Consider the following 21,603-nt stretch of genomic DNA (forward strand, 5'->3'; position numbering starts at 1 on the left):
TACTGTTTGAAAGTTTGCATTAGAATAGTTGTGTGTTTGGTGAACATAGTGTCTCTTTGTTACTCTTAGTAGTTAGTGATATATTTGTAGGTCTTACACATATTTGTTGGTTTTGTATTACAGTTACTTATGGCTGACAAAGAGAAGGAAAAACAACCCAAAATCTGGGTTCAAAAAATCCCCAAAGTGTGGACAGAAAAGGTCTGTGACTGATGGTCACATTAACTGTGTTTAGGGTGCTTTACACTTACAAGAGAGCTGCTCAATTTGCCATTCTTTCAGTAGCTGCGTTCTACAAGAAAGAAAGAGAAAGCTGATTGACAGAGGGGTATTAAAATCCTCTTTTCAGGAAGCTTTGAACGATCATGATAAGACATCAGAGTCTCCAAAATCTACCAAGTCATCGAAATCGTCATCCTCAGAGCATAGAATTTTGGCTCCGACCCCACCTAAAAAAATTATCCATGTTGGCTCTACAGCCTTCGGAGCAGAGTGTCATAACTTTTCGAAGCCGGTCCCCAGTCCTGGAACCGGTCTCTGCAGTGTTGAAATCACCAGACTTGCAATCGGTGGCATCATCAATCCATTCATCTCAGTGCTTGATAGGTCTATCTGATTTGGATGTGGATCGTGTGGTGCAGAAGTTGTTACAGGCACCGGCGTTTGCCAGATTATCGGTTCTGACCCAAGTGGCTTCGGAACCATACAGCTGTTCTTCCATCTACTTATTTTCCTCCTCCGAGCCAAACCGGTCCTTCGAAGCCAGAGGGGTTGGATTTGGAGCCCACTCTTCTGGTGCCAAGGGAATCATCTGCTTCTTCAGACCCGGGGGTTCCTTCGCATCAGAGCAGGGGTGCTTTTGATTCCATGAGGAGAGTAATGTCCCCCAGGACATCCACAATTTCAGGACCAACTACCTCCTCCCCTAAAGCGCTTGTGTCTACTTCTGCCTCCCAGATCCCTTTGAAGCGTAGAGACCCTGAGCCTCAGGAAGCCTCACTGGGCGGACCCTGCTCTTCCGAGACCTCACCAGAAGTTCCCACTGATGAGGTTTCCAGGAAGAGAATATATAAGAGGAGGCACCTAGACTCCCCACAAGAATCTGTCACCTCAGACACTGACTTGGATGAGTCAGAAGGGTCCCTACGGTCCCCCTCGGAGGATATCTCAATTGCAGATATCTTGGAAATCCTAAAGCAGAGGGGTGGCTGGAAGCCCACCAACCCTATTGATGATGAGTCGGTCCTCCTGAAAGCTCTTGGGTCTCAGCCCTCCACCTCTTGGGTGTCTCCGCCCTTCAATAAGATTATGGAGCTGGTTTCATGAAGGGCATGGAAGTCTCCAGACACCATGGAGCCTGTCCCTAGGAGGCCTAATAAAGTTATTTCTTCTCCTCAAGACAAGACTTTTTTTATGAAGGGAGTGCCTGTTGATGTCTTGGTAGTGGCAGCAGCCACCAAAAAGGATATGTCGGAAACTTTTTCATCTGTCCATCCTCCTAATCGAGATTCTAGGATCATGGATAGATATGGGAAGTGCATGTTCAGTTAAGTGACTTTTGCCATGCGATCATTGAACTATCTCACACATTTTACGAGACTGCAAAGAGATCTCTTAAAAGAGCTTGAAAATACTCTACAGAGTACGGTAGCTGAGGGAGTAGCAGACAAGGTTGCTTCCCAGCTTGCTACTCGTAATTCCGTAGTAATCTCTTCCATGCATCTGATCTCGTATGCAGCTGATGGAACAAGTAGGGCAGCAGGTGCAGGAATTGCTGTTAGGAGACGCTCCTAGATGCGCTTATGTTCCTTTGCGGAGCCCTTTAAGTCATCTTTTGAGAACACCCCTTTTGATGGCTCATCTCTTTTTGGGGCTAAAGTAAAGGAAACTCTTACCAGGTGTGAGCAGGAAGGAAAGACTCTGTCTGCCATCGGAGTCTGCTTTTCCACTCCCACTAGACCCTACCCCAAAGATCAGAAGGGAGGAAAGATGTGGTTCCGAAAAACCCAAGGAGCCTTTCAGGACACACTTGGTGAACCCCCTCCAGGGGCAGAGGAGGAGGTAATAATGGAAGACACTGCCCTCCCGGCAGAGGGGTTCTGCAGAATTAGGGCGACAGAGATCAGTTTTTGGGAAGCCCTACCAGTGCTCCTGAAAGGTGGACAAGTACAAAGTGAAAAAAACTCGGTAAACGAAAAATGTAAATACAAGTATCCTTAGGTCTTCAGCCCAATAAAGGAGTAATATGACTCTTCTTGAAAGGTGGCCCGACTGTCCAACTCTGGAGACAGTCGGCAGTTGCTTATCTTTGTACCCAGACGCCTGGCTAAAAATAAAAGACAACTGGGTACAAAGCATAATATCCAGAGGATACTTTATTCTCTTCGCCACTCCACCTCCCTTGATAACAAAAATCCTGGACATTCCACCCAGTTACAGGGAACAAGCAACCGTAGAGGTCCAAAGGTTGCTAGAAAAAGAGTCATCCAGCCAGTCCCCGCAAACCAGATAGGATTCAGAACTTACTCAAGATTCTTTTTAGTTCTGAAAAAAAACAGGGGACTTGAGACCTATTTTGGACCTTAGCAGACTAAACAGATCTGTCAAGGACAAGTTCCGGATGGTCACGCTACTGTCGATACTTCCCTTTTTAGGGAAAGATAGTTGGATGTGCTGATAGATCTCCAGGATGCGTACTACCACATAAAAATGGCCAGACCATCCAGGGATCATCTGCACTTCTGGCTGGGAGCCAATCACTACTAGTTGCGAGCCCTTCCCTTTAGTATCACTACAACCCCCAGAGTGTTCACCAAATGTATGGCAGTGGTCACAGCTCACCTGAGGCGTTTGGGATTCCAGGTGTTTCCATACATGGACGATTGGCTCCTTACCGCCACCACCAGGCATCAGTTTATACAAGCCAGGGACACCATGCTTTTTCTTTGCAATCAACTGGGGATTACCATAAACACAGAAAAATCTGCCTTGTCGCCATTGCAACATATCATTTTTATTGGAGCAGATTTGGACACCACCACCACTTTAAAACTTCCTTCAGAAAGGATATCGGTACTTCGACAACAAATTCTGAACCTCCTATCGAGAGACAAGGTACCAGCCTCAGATGTGCTAAAATTGTTGGGGACAATGGCAGCTGCAATCATGGCAATTTCCTTGGGTCGTATGCACATGCGGATTCTACAATGGTTCCTGTTCACACAATGATCCTATCAAGAACTCCCAATGTCACATCTGATCATTCTAACAAACTCCTGCAAAAAAAAAAGATCTTCGGTGGTGGTTGACCTCTCTCCAAGTAATGATAGGTCGTCCTTTTATCCTACCCTCACCATCGGCCACTGTGACAATGGATACTTCCCTGATCAGGTGGAGGGGGCATTTTTCAGGGAAGAACAGCCCAAGGCACATGGAGCGAACAAGAGACACATCTGCATATCAGTGTCCTGGAGATGAGAGCAGTACTCTTGGCGTTGCAGTGCTTTCAGGGCTCTCTCCCTCTGGGGACAATTGCAGTTCATATTAACAACATGTTGTTGGTCTGGTACATAAACAAGGAGGACCCATGTCCTACCCCCTTTGTCGAGAGGCCCTAACAGTATGGCAGTGGGCTACCTCCACCCAGCACTTTCTGATAGCAATGCATACCCCTGTGAAATCCACCGTGATAGCAGACAAACTGAGCAGGGCAATTTTGTTGCCTTATGAGTGGTCCCTCAAAGAAGAAGTAATGGAAAGAATATTCCACCGATGGGGCCAGCCTTGCTGTGATCTCTTTGCATCCCCCATGAATACAAAATGCAGAAGCTATTTTGCCCTAATCCCCCCCTCTGGGAGATGCCCCAAGGGATGCCCTCATACATGATTGGCCTCTGGGTCTCCTTTATGCCTTCCCACCAATACCCCTGATACCCAAAGTATTACAGAAAGCCAAAGCCCTGAGAAGGGCCATCATTCATATAGCCCCCTACTGGCATTGTCAGATTTGGTTCCCCTTTCTTCGACCTCATCTATTGGAAGAGCCTTCTGATGCACTCATCAGGGCTCTTCATCCCTCTCTTCACACCCTGAAATTGACAGCTTGGCTGCTCCAATTCCCAACATAGCCAGGTTCCATAACCTCTCAACTGAACCACAATGTATTTTAATATCTTCTCGTAAATCATCTACTAGGAAATTATACCTCAGCAAATGGAAGAGATTTTCTATATGGGCTTCTCAAAATAACATTGACCCTTACGTATCCCCAATTTCTTCCATCATATAATTTTTGACTATGCTTTTCAACAAGGGAGCGGCGGCAGCCGCCATTCATGTGCAGCTCGCTGCGATCTCTAACTTTCATCGTGGTACTGAAGGCTTAAATGTAATGTCACACAAGCTATCCAAAGCATTTCTCAGGGGGGACTTTTCCCCTTAGACCACCTGTCAAATCCCCTTATACACCTTCAAATCTAAATTTTATGCTTTCACGCATCATTCTTCCACCGTTTGAGCCAGCTTCTTCATGGGAATTGAAATTTTTGTCTTGAAAGACAGTCTTCTTAGTAGCCATCACATCTGCCCGAAGATTTTCATAGTTACAGGCCTTGTCTATGAAATCACCGTATTTCATTTTTCATTCTGATAGAGTTTCACTATGAAATCCTTCATTCTTACCTAAAGTTTGTACTGAGGCTAACCTTAACCAAACGATAGAATTACCATTTTTTCTCCCAAACATACCAATAACTTGGAGTATATGCTGCACAAACTTGATGTTCACAGACAACTTCAATTTTACCTAGATAGAACCAAAGAATTTAGAAGATATAAACAGCTTTTTGTTTCCTTTTCAGACTCCAGAAAAGGTAGCCCTATGGCAAAAACCACTCTCTCGAAATGGTTATTAGATTGCATCACCTTCGCTTATTCAGCTGCCAATATACCTCTGCAACACAAAATAAAGGCTCATTCAACCAGAGCTGTTTCCATATCTTCAGCCTTTACTGCCAGGCTACCAATAGATAGTATTTGTGCAGCAGCCACTTGGTCAAAGCCTCATACTTTTATCACGCATTACAAAGTCGATAGGGCCTCCAGGGGCAAGGCTTTTTTTGGTTCCAGTGTCTTGAGAAACATACTCTCGTGAGCCACCTGAGAAAGATGGTGCTTGGGATGCTACCCATCTGTAAGAATGAATGGCGAGATAGAGCAACTTCACATAAAGAAGTTATGTACTCCTCAGCATAGTGTTCCATGTGAGTTGTTCATCTTGCCTTCATTCTTACTTCCCACCCTCCAACCCCCTCCAGACTTTCTCGAGGGCCGAGATTCATGTTTTATCATGGTTTGATTGTCTTTCCTGTGGTTTCCTTACCTAAAGAGGGATTGAATGGCATATGGTATTGTTAGAGGCAGCAAACAAGATCTGAGGTAACACAAGGTGCATCATGGGATAGGGACTTGGCCTCAAGCTGTTTGAAGACCTCGAGCTTTGTAGTTGGCCAAGTCAGAGCTGAGGATCGTCTCCGAACTCATCTTTAAGAATGATGGTGAGATGAACATCTCGCATGGAACGTTATGGTGAGAGCATAGCTTCTTTTTTGCATTTGTGTCGATTTCTGTGATAGTATGATTTTGTGTAACTGTGGAGCCTTCTTCCAGATCTGTAATTTAAATGTATAATATTTTAACTTTCATTGTTTTGCTTCAACTGTGGAGCTTTTCTCTCTGGGCCTCCACTGAAAATGGGTACTCACCCAGTGGACTTTCCTAGTCAACAAATGCCAATAAATAAATAAATATTCTGTATTAAAATCTCTAAATAACTCCTCCGATATCGTATGCATCATTAGCATATCGAAAATTAAAAATGATACTTTATCAATCATACCTTTAACAAATTGTTTAGAAATGCATAAATATGTGGTATTATCATTCAACATCTTCAACATTTGTTCAATGTACAATACTTTGTTCATTATAGTAATCCCCCTACCTTTATCAGCTGGTCTAATTTCTACAGAATTCATACTTTTCAGTTCACGTAATACATCATAATACTATACATTTAAATTATGAAAAGCTGACCTTCTGTCATTTTCAAATACTTCCCTAATTTGTTTCTCACATTCTGTAATAAAAGTATCTACCTTAGGGAGAGACTTTGGGACAAAAGTACTTGGTCTTTTAAAAATATCGGTATTTGTAGCCAAACATGGTCTTTAAAGAAACAGGTCTAGCAAATAGTTTCAAGTCCTTCAAAATATTTACCAAGTCAGATTTTTGCTCTGAGATAAAGGAAAGTACCTTACTCAGTAAAGACATGTGGGCTGGTCTTAACACTATAGAAGAAAGATTAACTACCAAACCTGTCAATGTCTGCTCCGTGTTTTCATTGTTCCCTGTATGTTCTCTACACTTTGCAGACGTCGGATACATCCTTTTCTCACTCTGCTTCTTTGATCTTCCTTTTTATCGGTAGTTGATTTTCCAATGTAAAAGATGCCGTTGAAGTCCCAGGAATTGTATTGGCTATCAGTATTTGAGAAAAAGAGACCGAAAAACTAGACGATACAGTCCCAGCGTGAACTGTTGTTTCGGATACCTCAGCTGTCCCTACTTGCATCAGAACTTGCTTCTTAGTCAAATTTAGGGGTGCGGTTTCATTTATCTCTGCTACTGGAGTCCTTATTGGTTGAAACACACTGGCATTTTGCACTGCTAAAGTGCTTATTGGTTGAGAGACAGCCTCAGTAACATTAGCATTGTCCTGTAGCAGTTTGGTCCCTTCTTTTGTAAGAGGGTTGTCACCCCCCCCGACCCCCCCCTACTCTCAGAAAAGAAAAAAAAGAGATAGTTAGCCAGTACTATTGGCATAGAGTGATAAAGCCCTAACTACTGCCCAACTGACCCAAATTCTGATATGTGACAGTGCAGGCACGGAGGATGAGATGTGCCCATCCTGGAGGGAAGGGACTGCGGTTCCTCCCCACTTCAAGAGGCTGCACTGATGACAAGGCTTCAACAGGAGAACAGAGGACAGTAATGATGGTGGGAAGCCACTGCTGAGAAGATGTGGTGTGACCATCTAAGCTGGTGAGTGTAGGCCGTGTTGGCATATGTGGTGAGTGTATATGTGAAGACAAGGGGGTATAGATGACACTTTTGGTGACACACATGATGTCATCACCACTAAAAGGGTTGGACCATAACATAGCAAAAGCTCTCATTGTTGGGATGTAGGACCAAGAAACACCCTCATGGCTGCCTCTGTGATGGCCCTTCTCATATTGTATAATTAGTGATGAAGGGGAGACTTGATTGTTGGAAGGCATGGATGCAAAAATTATATTCAAGATGGTTTGGGTGTCTTATACTCCCTTACAAATGGAAGTACGAAAACAATCTATATTTTGCTTTTCCTGTTAAAAAAAAAAAAAAAAAAATAGACACCTGTTGTACCGCAACACTCCTGGAATTCAAGTGCGGCTCCAACACCAGTACAATACAGTACAGAAACCGACAATTTACAGAGAGCACTAGATCCCGTTTAACAATGCCACTTTGTATTCTGGAACCAGTAATTCCTCAAGTTCCAGTGATCTTCATTGCTTATAAAATATCAGAATGCTCCTAAAATAGCAAAAAAAAACGTTGTTTAGTATAACTGGGCTGGCCCAGTGGTGCAGCAGTTAACGTTGTCTCACAGCAAGTGGTTCTACTGTTTGATTCTCGGCTGGGGTGCCTTCTGTGTAGAGCCTGCATGTCCTCCCTGCATTCACGTGGGTTTCCACTGGGTGCTCTGGATTCCTCCCACATTCCAAAGACATGCATCTGGAGCATTTCTCCCCAGGCCTCCGCTGAAAATGGTCTCTGTCCCAGTCAGAATTCTCGGTAGACAAATGTTAAATAAAGTAGCATAAAGAAGGTGTCATCAGTGCCACTTACTGCAAATGTTCAGTCACAGGACGAGCAACTTATCTGCTAGCCTTCTTTCTCTACATAGTAGTAAATGAACAGAAGTGTCCCCACTGGCCTCATAACTTACAATAAGAACCCCATCTTATGATCTCAGAACAAATAAAGGAAGTATTCTTACCTTAATTACACCTGCATTTAAAGATCCTATTTTTGAAAAAGCATTACTCAAGTTAGGACAAGCTTATTAGAAGAGTATCCCAGCAAAAGTGAAGTAGTAAACCAACTCATTATTGAAACCAAGCCCAAAGACTTTCTTCACAGTGAATGTAAATGTAACTGTTTCAGTGCCATAGGTTAACCTCTCAATGATGAAATGTAACATACACTGTTAATGATCTCAGTCCTGGTGAATGAAGTATATAACATACTGTTTGTTTTATTTTCTCTTTGAAATGTTGTAGCTTTGTAACTTTGCATTTTTTTAACTTATTTTGTATATGGGTGTAGCTGCATATACACATACACACACTTGTATCTCTCTCAGTTATTACTGTGATCCTAGCTAGAGTCTGGGTTATGACTGAAAAGGGTCCTAGGGTCAGACCACATACTATGTTAACAAATAAGTAAAATAAAAGGATGGCTTAGTTTGCAGCTGAAGAGCCACTACTAAGAACAGGTGGTTTCCAGAAATGGGTTCAGATGGCCATATCCTAAAGCTTTTAGGTCCAGGTTCTGCTTTAAAGCTCCCTTAGAGACCAGGCAGTCTCATTGAATCTCCTGGAACAGTCTCTGACTCTTTCTCATAAATGCCTTTAGAGACTGTTCCTCCTTTCTAAAAAGAAAGGTATTTTATCAGTAGGAGATTCAAGGACATGCATACTCCGCACAGAAGGCACCCCAGCCAAGAATTGAACCGACGAACTTCTTGTTGTGAGGTGACTAGTTCTGCACCTTAGTAATTTCAGGATGGACAGAAGATACTGAATGATCTTTGTCATAAGGATCATTGCTGCAGTACCTTAATAGGTGATGAGGTCAAGCCACAGGCAGCTGTCAGTCTTCTGAGACAGACTAGATATCACCTGTTCTTGGTACACATTAACCCCTGCCCCCCCCCCCCCCCCCAAGGACATCATTAGGAAACTGCTGTAAATGAGTGCATTGCTTATCCACTGAAGTGAACCACCCTGCTAATCCTAGTTTTTTAGTCACTTCCAAATACTAAATGATGCATACATTCTGAAACTTACCTTTGACTCTAATTATTACTGCTTGTTGTCTGCATTGAGAATTTTATTATTGTATTTTTTGAGGAGGGGGGGGGTGGCTACAAATATCCCTGAAAAAAAAGTCACCAACAAGTACACCTGTGAAAGATTTAAGTTCAGAACAGACATTTGCACCATCTGTTTTGTAATGCTAAGAGCAAGATGAGACTAGTCGTGAGTATTGTAAGACAAAAAATACTCCTGAGTAGAGCCAGAAATCTTATAGGTTTATAGGTGTTTACTAGGCTAATGACCACAAGGCCCTTTTTAAGCCTAGCCATACATCCCAAATCTCGGATAAGTTCTGATACCCTTGACAAATGTAAGCAGGGTCTTGGGAGATGAAACATTTACAAGATAGGGCCTGGGAGATGAACCATTTACAGGTTGCCTGTGTCCATTAGAGATATAAGTGCCAAATCAGGGATGAATTTCCTGTTCCCCATCCATTTGTCCAGGTTGCACTTGAATTGGGTTAGGGAGGAACTCTTGCTTCTTATGGATGGGGTGTCTATTCCAGAGATGGGGTAATCTCTGGGATACGTACTTGTCTCTCCAACAGGTCCTATTTATATGACAGGCAAGTTTTCAGTCTTTAGAATGGGTAATTCTGATGCTGTTTGTTTTGCAGATTTGCAGGAAGTCCATCATAATGGGGTCTGACAATGCCCTGTATGTCAGGCATAGATCTCCCCTCAAAAGCCTATAGGAGACAGAATACAGGGATAGAGCCTTGAGGCAGTCTCCATAGGACATGTTACTTAAGCCCTGTATTCTTTTAGTGAGGAACATCTGTGGACATTCCAGTTGTTGGATATGCCTGGTTAAGTACATAACAAAGGAGGCATTGTACTCAGTGATAAGTCTGATGAAAGCTGAATACAATGGAACAATGACTTCCTTGGACTTAAATGCCATACCTTTGTTTATAAGTTGCGCAGCATAGAAAGATTTATTCAGTACTGTAGACACGTCATGGTCAAAGACTAGATTACTATCTGTGTGTGTCCCTACGTCCCTGACTACAGGGTCAGTTCTAAGGGGTGTGTTCCCAAAATGATCTGGGCGGCACAGTGGTGCAGCGGTAGCGTTGTCACCTCACAAGAAGAAGTTCTTTGGTTCGATTCTTGGCTGGGGTGCCTTCTGTGCAGAGTCTGCATGTCCTCCCTGCGTTTGTGTGTGTTTCGTCTGGGTGCTCTGGTTTCCTCCCACGGGTCTGCGCTGAAAATTGGCTTCATTCAAAGTCAGAATTTCCCGGGAAACAAATGTTAAATAAATCCATAAATGATAGTTAGCAGGGGTGGATGACTTCCTGAGGGATACTGTTATGCAGTTCTTGGCATTTAGTTTTAGTCCATGGCTCTGACACCAGTTGTTTGTCTGTGTCAGCCCCTCCTGGAGAACATCTGTGTCAGCGTGGCATTCAGTAACAGCTCCTAATTTGCAATCATCTGCAAATTTAGTCAACCAGGGATGACTGACATTGGCCTTGACTTCAGAGAAGTAAATGCCAAAAAGGAGCGGTCTAAGGATTGATCCCTGAGGAACTCCACTTGTGACTGGCCTCTTTGTAGGGGTGGACTTCCCAATTCTAACTTCCTGGGTCCTGTCTGTGAGCCAGTTGACTATCCACCGGCTGACCTAACCTTTTGAGTTTGTCAACAATGCCCAAGTTGGGTATTGTGTTAAATGTCTTGGTCAGGTCAAAGTAGGCAGTGTGAGCCATTCTGCCCTCATCCATTGCTTTGGTAACCTTCTCAAAGAAGTGCACAAGGTTGAGTAGGCATGATCTGCCCTTGACAAAACCAAACTGGGTTGGGTCCAGTGTCTGGAGGTTTACTGTATCACTGTTGATCATTTCCATGATAATTCTTTCCATGGCTTTACATATAAGACTAGTGAGACTTATGGGTCTGTAGTTTCCAGGGTCTGTAGATGGACCACCTTTGTGCAGAAGGATGACTGTTGCTGTTCTCCATTCATGTGGCACAAAGCCTGTTTAGAGACTATAGTTAAATAGCAATTTCAGAGGCCCTGATAGTTCATGTTTCATGCTATTTAGAAGGCATCCTGGGAAATTGTCTGGGCCTGTTGATGCAGTGTTCTTGGCCTTGGAGAGCGAGCATTAATTACTTGTTCCGTAGTGATAGCAGGGGGTGTTATGTTAGATGGTATTTCCTGCGGGAAAGTTGAGGGAAACAGAGGGGTAAAGTTGGAGATGAATTTATTGGCTAGTAGGTGTGCAGTATCTTCTGGCTTAGTATAGGTGCCTCCATTTACAATGAGTTCTGCATACATTTGTGTATTGCCTTTCAGGTTGTGGACATAGCTGAAGAATGCCTTGTGAATGTCCTTTGCCTGGGAGACCAGATTCACCTCAAATTTGGCTTTGGTAGACTTTATTTGTCCTCTAATATGGTTGTTTAGTTTGACGAGAGTGCTTTTATTCTGCTGGCTGCTGCACGTCCTAACCTTTGCCATGATTTTCTTACTTCTGTTATATAGCCTATTGATTTTGTGATTCCAGCAGGGTGGTTTGTTTTTTTTAGTTAGTTCTGTACTTCTTCCTGGTGGGTACAGTTGCCTCTGTGCAGCTATTAACATGCTTGTACATGGTTTCTGTGAAATGTTCTGCATAGGCAGCAGTGTTCTCAGGATTTATGGAGAGTTCAGGTTTTGCCAAATTATCACTTAATAGCAGGAGGTTAGCCTTAGAGTAGTTCCTGAATATTCCAGGTTTAGCTGGGGGGTCCAGGATTTATTTTTACTTCAAAGGAGACCATTTTGTGGTCTGACTTTACCAGGGAAGGCATTACAGTAGGGGGGTATACAGCACTCTCCCATATTAGTGAGGACCAGATCCAGTATAACTGCACCTCAGATTGGTGTATGGACTATCTGGTTCAGGGAGTTTGTGTTTACAAACTCCAGGAATCTCTTTGCCTGTTTGTTTGGTGTCATATAGGATTCCCACTTAATAGTGGGGTAATTAAAGTTGCCAATGAATATGGTATTGGTTTGGACAGTTATTGTTTCTAATACATTTAACTACATGGTATGGGTTTTCTGGGTCATAGAAGGGGACCTATAGATGGCAAGGAAGTGATTATTGGATTTTGTCTATAGTGATTTGAGCATGGAGCAGCTCAAAGGCATTGTACTGTTTGACCAGCCGTGGGATATATTTATTTCTGATGTAAATAGACATACCTCCACTTTTATTCCTTTCACCCTTGTCAAGCATTGCAAGGTATATTTCAACTACTATGTATGCTTTATAATCTGTGAATATTCTGATCACTTCAAAGTTTAATAATGTTGCTGAATGGAGCATTGGTTGTTGTAGCCTGAAAGTATTGCAGCTGGTGAAATAATTATCTGTCAGCACTTTTAGTGTGAGTAGCATATCTGCTGATTTTGTGGCATTATGAATTTGCACATCAAAGGTCTCAACTTTTTAAATTCAGAGATCGTTACTGAAGCCACTGCAAACAAACTGTTACTATTAAGATTAAGTCTACAATGCATTAGTTTAAAGTTGATTTGTAATCTGTGGTTCTTTTTTCTAGGTTGTCAGTCTGAGTTCACAATTAACACTTCAAGAGCTGGACCCGGGGCTTTGTGTGTAACAATTGAAGGACCTTCTAAAGTACAGATGGACTGTCAGGAAAGTCCTGACGGTTATAGAGTCTTGTATACACCCATGGCCCCTGGAACTTATCATATTGGAATTAAGTATGGAGGTCCTAATCATATAAAAGGCAGTCCCTTCAAGGCAAATGTTACAGGTAAGAGAAAAATGCACAACAGTGTATGGGTCTTTATATGCTAGAAAAATATCTTTATATTGTCTTTCTTTCTCCTACTTGTTTTCTGACCTGACATCTCTGAAGCAGATCATCAACCAGGTTATACTGGTTTACTGTCAAAAGGTTGAACATTGGTTCAGCGAATACGGAAAGTCAAACGTTAGTCGACTTCCATGTTGCTGAATGTTAGGAGACTGAGAGTACATATCAGCGAATGCAAGTGTGCATTCACTGATATGAGCTCGATGTTATGAGTAGAGTCGCGGTACAGTGCAGATTGGGAAATGTATCCTTTTCCTTACTGTAGTGCGGTATCGGAGTTATAATATTTAATTTGCAGGGGGTTTCAGGGGGGCTTGCCCTCCTGCTAAAATGTGAATGACAGTGTAGGTGTATAACTTACGTTTGCACCTACACTGCCATCATGGCCGATTTCCAACATAAATGTCGAATCATTTGAATTCAATGAACAGATTCGACATTTTAACCTAATTAGGATTCAGGTAGTATGACGTCATTTTCGAAATATTGAGCGTTCATTGTTACGAATGTCGATGTTTTGATAGTAAACCGGCTATACTATAGACATACAAATGTCACAGCAACTTATTTTATAATCAGAGTGCCATTGTGTCAGATTGCTAATTTTTCAGCAGAATTCTGTGTGATACATAGACCTAAGGTACTTGCGTGTGCACTTGCAGCAAGGCACTTTGTGACAAGTGAGTTCTGATAAAAACCTTGACTTTGAGCTTCATAAAGCTAGCTCTCACATTTGTAACATCAGTAAATCACAAGGATTTTATACATTTCAGAGCTGATTTGCAGGGCAGGTATTTCAAAGCAATTGCCATAGGTAAATTGGTACCCCCTCCAAAGTACCCATTTTTATAAAAAAAAAAACAGCAAATGGAAATAAAACTTAAAACCACTATAAAAATTAGAGTAAAAAAACAGTCACAGCATGACTATGGGTACTAATAAAATATTTATTAAGATGGTTGAACAATTTTTAGTATGAAACCCTTTAACACCCAGTTTAGTGAAAATTGTGTTTTAAAGTGTTCTGCACATGCTGGCGAAGTTGCACTTCCCAAAATGTACTTTCTTCATGCATGTTTGACTGTACAATAATCTCTAGAAAAAGATTGTATCATTCTAGTACATCAAGTGTTAGAACATTGAACTGTTTCGCTTATATGGTTTCTTATCAAAGATCCATCTTAAAGACCATTAGGAAAATTTTCTGTCTGTTCCCAACAGTAGTGCTGTTAATAAAGTAGAGAAGTACCATGTAGTACACGGGATTGGAGTTCACACATTAAAATATGGATTTGTGTCTGTAGATGCTTACTTAACTGATGTTTCAGTGGTTGCCTTTAGAAAGTTAGTCTGACTTAGAAAGGGGATGTTAGAGCAGAACATCTGTACGTTCCATTAACATCAAGAGCTGAACTCGGGAGACATTAAACATTTTAATCCAGATTATTTTTCCGTAAAAGGGACATGACCTCAAGATAACTTCTAAATTTATGAAATTGAAGCAGATTCTTAAATGTGGAGTTCTTGTTAATGGTCAATATAAAGACACTTTCATTTTCTAGAATAGGACTCGTATATGGCTGCACAGGACACGAAAGATGCATATCTTCTCATTCGATTGACACTTTCTCACAGGAAACCTCTCAGACTCCAGATAACCTAAAATTTTCAGTTTTCAGCTGTACCATTTGGGTTATGTTCATTTTCCAGAGTATTTTCCATAATTTTTGCTCCAGTCTTTTTACATCTGAGGAAGCAAAACAGAGCCATTCTTTGTATCTAGATGATTATTTAATAGTGGAAAAGAAATTGTTGACATAGCACGTGAATCAAACCGTTGCATTCGTATGGTCTCTGAGCATCATGTTGAAATATAAGAAAGCCTGTTTGACCCCCCTCAGTGTCTGTTTTTAATGATGTATCACAGATTCATTGCTGTAAATGTCTTCCCACAAAGGACACGCAAACAGAGATTTAGTGCAGGTAAGTTCTGTCAACCACAAACCTTCACAGAAAGATAGCCATCCATAGGTCTGGGATGTGTATTTGTATGCACTCTTCTTACACCTTAGACAAGAGTAGTAGCACTTCAGAAACCTATGAAATTCATCTTTAGACCCACTGATTCGTATTGCAGATGTCACAAATGAGGAATTCCTGTGGTGGACAGGTATTCAAATTTATCCACAGAAATAACGTTTCCTTCATCCAAGTCCAGTACCAGACTACATGTTCTTTGAATTATGCTTGGGGAGCCAATTTCACTTTAACCCTAGGTAACTTGTCTCATTGGGGTAAATTGCTATCTTTTACAGCTTATAGCCATCTGCAAACTTAGCCAGAGCCCTTTGGTATTGACTTTTACTTGAAAAGTAGATAAACACTTGAGGTCCCAGCACAGAACCCTGGGGGACTCCACTGGTGACTGGTCTCTTTGCAGACATAACTTCCCCTATTTTGATTATTTGGGTCCTATCTGTGATCCAGTTGGCAATCCAGCAGGTGATGTAGGAGTTTATTCCCAGTTTATTTAGCTTTTCTACTATGCCTGAATGGGGAATTGTGTCAAAAGCTTTGGCTAAGTCCGAGGTATGTGGTCTGTACCATTTTGCCTTTATTGCTTTGGTGATATTTTCAAAAAAATTCACCAGGCTGAGTAAGCATGACCTGCCATTGCTGAATCCAAACTGAGATGGGTCCAGTGTGGGAGGTTCCCTATGTACTGATTTATTAATTCCAGTCTTTCCATGGCTTTGCACATGAGGCTAGTCAAACTTACGAGTCTGTAATTGCCATTATAATTATAATAAACCAAGACAGATGCTCACAACGTTGTGAGCATCTGTCTTGGTTTACTTTACATTAACTTTTTTCGCAACTTAGCATTTGTCCTGTGGATTATTCTCTGTTTTACTTTATTATAATTATAATCTTTTGTTACATTGTTGTGGTTAACATTTTTTTTGGCTTTTGAATATTTACTTGCTTGAAGAACTGTAGCCTACTACATTCAGATGTCTGTGCATTTTGTCTTGTACAAGTCTGACCATCATGTGACAAAGGTTGTCAGGAAATCCTTTTAACACAGCTAATTTCCAAAGGAATATCATAAAGGTCTAAAGAGGTAATCACGTCCTTATAGTCAGCATTGATTAGACCAATTATTGAGTATATCACCCCCTTTGGGATGTATCTAACTAAATATATTAAACTGTTAAAAACACCCCAAGTAATACTAACCAAAAAGATCACAAGTATAAAGTTTCTGAGCTACCAAGAGTGGTTGGAAGTTCTATCATTTTATTCAGTATCTTACTTACTGCACTGTTAGAGACCTAGTTGTCCTGGACCTCGTGTATCTCTACAAGTGCTGTATCTCCACGAGTACTAGAACAAAAACCTAAATCTTTACCAGAGGATAAACAAAACATAGCGGAGGGACACATTTATTAGCAAACATCCCCAATCCTCTGAAATAAACTTCCCCTGCATATTAAGCAATGCAATCACTTGCTTCCTTTAAATATGACCTGTGTGACTGGATTGGTAGCCACAGATTTACTCCTAGATTTACTGGTGTGGCACTCCTGGTGAAAGGAGGTGCAGATTGAGGGGAGGGTGCTGGCAAGTCGTGAATGGTCATGAGACACAGTGGCCTTGGAATATCTATGAAATCTTTATGAGGGTCAGAAGGGTTTCAAATAACTGGAAAAAAAACTATCAGTGGTAGCTTTTTGAGTGCATCTAGCACCAACCAAGGTTCCAAGGAATAGCCATGAGAGACCGTTGTTGGTTCTCATAGGGTCTTGGATACCACTGACATAAATTTCAGAATGGGGAAAAAAGAGAAAAGATGGGTAAACCTAAATGTTATGGTTTGCTGTGTAAAAGCTGGGAAAAAATCATTTGTATTTTTCATTTTACCTTTCGTTTCATAAAGCAACATCCTGCGCATGTGTGCTACGTACTGCTGAGAATTAAGCACATCAGAAGCTGCTAATCAGAAAATGCAAAACGTGTAATGATGACAATACTTATTTGAATATCCATAATACACTGCTTCAGCTATTGAATATTTCATTCCATTAGGAACAGTATGTTAGATCAGAAGTGCAATGGACTGTAGGCACACAGTGCATTTCTGCTCTTGATTTCCAGTAATAGTGTGGTACTGTGTGCCAACTCCACAGTAACAGTCAACAAATTTTTAAAATAACAGATAAGATGAAGCTCTGTTTAGGGTTATTGCATTTTTGGGAGAGTGCACATTGATTTAGTACAGTAAATAAGTATTGTTGTTTCTTAACAGGTTGTACCTGTGTATAATAAATGTTTTCTTTTGGAATTGTGTGACTGGTGTGCGATTTCTTATTTTACAAGTCCGTTTTCTAAACTGGGTTTAAGTTACTGAAAATAGTTTTTTAGACTTCATTGTAAAGTACCCAGTGTTAGAACAAGAAGATGTCCTTCATGGATGCATCTGCAGTCATAACAACTGGGTTGTCCTGTCGTCAGGCAGCCCTTCAGTCGGCCGGATTCCAAAGTCCGGGTCCGGCTTCGGCTGATGTCGCACTTCACCCGACGTCATCTCTGTTGGTCTTCGGGTATATAAGCATCAGCCAACGCCATTTTCTTCAGTCTTTCTTGCCGCGTGGCGCCCGAAGCAGAAGCTGTTCGCAAGTGCCGGTCGGTCGGATCCAGAGATTACTTCTACCGAATACTACCAAGACTTCTAAAGCTAAGTACCCCGTTGGGGACTCTTTCTTGCCTCAGCCGATGTCAGAAAAAGTTAATAATTGTTTAACCTGTGGGAAACAAATACCTCATAAAGATTTCCACTCTTACTGCCTGCCCTGTTTAGGCCCAGCCCACGACGTAGCAGCTTGTTCGTCCTGTGCTTCTTTCAACCGATTTAACGCTTAGACGCCGGGTCAGAGTTTGCAGAACAGTTTTTCGGTTCTGACTTTGCGTACATTATGCCGCCGGACCCTCCGACTTCGCATTCTGCCAAAACGCAAAGAAAAGACCGACACTCGCGGTCCGCGGTTTCGGCCGAAACCATGGTTAAGCAAACCGCGAGTGTCTCGGTTTCGGCCGAAACTGAGAAAACTGATCAAACTACACCTGAAACTATCACTACAACTGAGGTCCCTGCTAACACTCTTGAATCGGCCTCAGAAATTTTACCCACTACGGTGCTTTCCACTGACTTATCAGACACCATTCCCTTGGATGTCTCTACCCCAGCACGTGGTGCTGCTAGGCCTCCAGCAGCCATGTCCATTAAGGCCTTCGCCAGGGCTAAAGCAGCCAAGACTACTAAAACAGTGCCTGTTAAACCCCCTTCCACCAGGCCCTCTGCCAGTTCTCAAATGCTTACCTTGGCAGAAGATTTAATTTCATTAATTAGAGGAACTCAATCTCACCCAGACAGGGCCTCTCAGCCCCAGAAAGAGACCTAGGGCAGAGCCCCTGAGCCAGTGTCCTCTGATGATTCTGCTGATGAATCAGACATAACTGACCAGCCAGAGGCTCCTTTCTCCAATTTTGAAGATTCTGATGCTGAAGAATCCATTCCAGCTGCTTCCTCCAGAAGAATTCTCCTTTGGGGAAACCTTGCATGCCATGCGAGAACAGTTCCAATGGCAGCAACAGGATTTTTCAGACTCCAGGAAAAGACTTAGGACCTTTTGCACCTACCACAGCACAGGCCCTTAGCTATCCCTCCTGTTCTCTCTGTGGTGGATGATGCTTTCAATGATGCCTGCTCAGCTCCAGATTCTTTACCCCAGCCCCTGCCAAACCAGACAGATTTTACAGGGTGCCAGATACTCATCACCACCTCTACAAGGCCCTCTTGCAGACCCGAAACTATATCCCAGGGTCCCAAGGCAGTAGTCGACTATAGCTAAAACCCTGTTCCTTCTGAAAGGGAAGCAAGGTCATTAGACAGATGGGGTAAAAAGTTTACACTTCAGCCACTCTTTCAGCTAGAGCTTTAAATTGTCAGTTTCACATGATACAATACCAAGAGTTTATGCTTGATCAGTTAACTAAAAAGCTAACCACTGATGAATCTCTTGATAAGAATTATGTATTAGAAATGGTAAATAACATACAGCAGGTTAGTAACCATTCTTTAAAATGTGGCTATGATGCACTGGAGGCTTCATTTAGATCAGCCATGACTGGCACAGTAATTAGAAGGCATGCATGGCTAAAGGAGCAAGCTTTACCGGATCATGTTAAATCTAAATTGCTTGATGCTCCTATGGATAAATCAAGTTTGTTTGGTACACCTGCCCAGCAGGTTATGAAGAAAATGGAAGAAAAGGCAAAATCAGTCCAGACAGTTAAAGAATTCTTGCAGGTTCAACCCCCAAGGTTTAGCAGGAACTGGCCTGCCAAATATTGGTCCTTTCCTGACTCCACAAGACCTCAAAGGGGCAGGAATAGACGTTCCAGAGGCAGAAACCAATCCAGAGGAGGTGCCTACAGAGGACGACAGTGGCAAGGTAACAACAGAGGCACAGAATCAACACCTGCCTCTACATCAGCACAGCCACAGTGACTTAAACCTAAACCCGCCAACCAGGGAACAAATAGCAGCTCCTCTAGGCGGAAAGCTAACCTTATTTTCAAAAACTGGCACCACATAACAAAGGACAAGTGGATTTTACGAACCATAGATCAAGGTTACCGGTTCCACTTCCACACTTTACCAGTCAAAAGAGGAATGCCAAATCTACCTCCAAATCAAAAAACAGAGGCTCTACAACAGATAATGGAATTAGCAAACATGAGAGCTGTGGAAAAAGTGCCAACAGCAGAGCAAGGAAAGGGGTTCTACTCCAGACTATTCCTAGTTCCAAGAAAGGAAAAAAGTTGGAGACCAATTCTAGACCTGTCTACCCTAAATACTTACATCATTGTCCCAAAATTAAAAATGCTGACCCTACAGCAACTTCTTCCCATGCTGGGCAAGGAGTGTTGGCTGGTAACTCTAGATCTCAAGGAGGCATACCTGCACGTCCCCATTCGACCTATCTGCAGAAGATACCTCAGATTTCTTGCAGGATCAGAGCACTATCAATTCTCAGCATTGCCCTTTGGCTTATCTACTGCGCCCAGAGTATTCACAAAATGCCTGGCATCAGTAATCGCCCATTGCAGACTACAGGAATTCAAATTTATCCATACCTGGACGACTGTCTGATACAAGGGGACAACAAAAGCAAGCTGACAACAGATTTACAAAGGGTCATTTACTTGCTTCAAGCACTGGGATACACAGTCAATTTACAAAAGTCAAGGCTGATACCATCCCAGACAAGGACTTTCCTGGGAGCGGAATTGGACACAGTAAGGCAAATGGCATTCCTAACTACAGAAAAACAAAAAAACTCCCTCTTTACTTCTTGGCACTAACAAATCTGAACAAGTTAACAGCAAGAAAGGTACTGCAGGCCTTGGGTTTCATGGCATCATGCATAATCTTGGTTCCATTTGCCAGACTACATATGAGAAAGCTTCAGTGGTACCTAAAGAATTTATGGTCCCAACACAGACACAGCCTAGAAACGGAAATTCCACTAATACCATGCTTAAAACAGGAGTTCCTATGGTGGGCTCACGCATGCCAGTCAAACCCAGGCCTGCCCTTTCGCAAAGGTCAAGCAAGCCAGACCATCACAACAGATGCTTCAGACCTGGGATGGGGGGCACATATGCTGGACAAATGCGTGCAAGGATTGTGGACACAGGACCAACTTCACCTGCACATCAACCTAAAAGAAATGCTGGCAGTAAAACTGGCAATCCAAAAGTTCAGACCATTTCTCAAGGAAGGCCAGTTGATGATAAGGACAGACAACACCACAGTCATGTGGTACATCAACAAACAGGGAGGCACTCATTCCTACCCCCTATGCAGAATGACTTTGGAGCTGTGGACCTTGGCACTCAGCTACAACATCCAGTTACAGTCAATATTTGTACCAGGAAAAGAAAACTCTCTAGCAGATATGTTAAGCAGGACTACATCGGATGTCCACGAATGGCAGCTGCACCCGGACATCTTCAAGACCATCTCGAAGAAATGGGGAATGCCTCAGATAGATCTATTCACATCACCTCTCAATCACCAGCTCAAAAAATTCTGCACAAGGACATTTCACCCACTAGCATGGAAAGTGGACTCGCTCTCCTTCAGCTGGAAAGGACTAACAGCATATGCATTCCCACCTCTTCCCTTGATACACAAAGTATTACTAAAAATCAAGGAGGAACGTCCAAGGATAATCCTGATAGCTCCAAACTGGCCAAGACAACATTGGTACCCACTGCTGAGGAGCATGTCTCGGAACAATATGTGGCCAATACCCCTGATGCCTTTGATGCTAACTCAGAACAACTACAGCACCATGCATCCAAACCTAAAAACGTTGCAACTGACTGCATGGAACATCACATAGCAGCTGCTAATCCACAGCTTTCACAAAGAGTTAAAGACATTATTCTTGAAGCACGCAGACCTTCAACAAGAAGAAACTATG

At 42.4% G+C, this 21,603-nt stretch overlaps 1 protein-coding gene across 2 annotated transcripts in view; it reads left to right on the plus strand.

The window, feature by feature from the left end:
• Positions 1–21,603, plus strand: part of FLNB (filamin B) — a 4,683,119-nt gene that overhangs the window by 4,610,983 nt on the left and 50,533 nt on the right. For both annotated transcript variants that reach the window (XM_044078788.1, XM_044078789.1), the window contains one exon: positions 12,767–12,985. In XM_044078788.1, coding sequence (XP_043934723.1) covers positions 12,767–12,985 — 219 coding nt within the window. The remainder of the gene's footprint in view (positions 1–12,766; positions 12,986–21,603) is intronic.

This window comes from Protopterus annectens, chromosome 7.part1 (genome assembly GCF_019279795.1).
Source record: "Protopterus annectens isolate FY-2018-M chromosome 7.part1, PAN1.0, whole genome shotgun sequence".
Taxonomy (NCBI): domain Eukaryota; kingdom Metazoa; phylum Chordata; order Ceratodontiformes; family Protopteridae; genus Protopterus; species Protopterus annectens.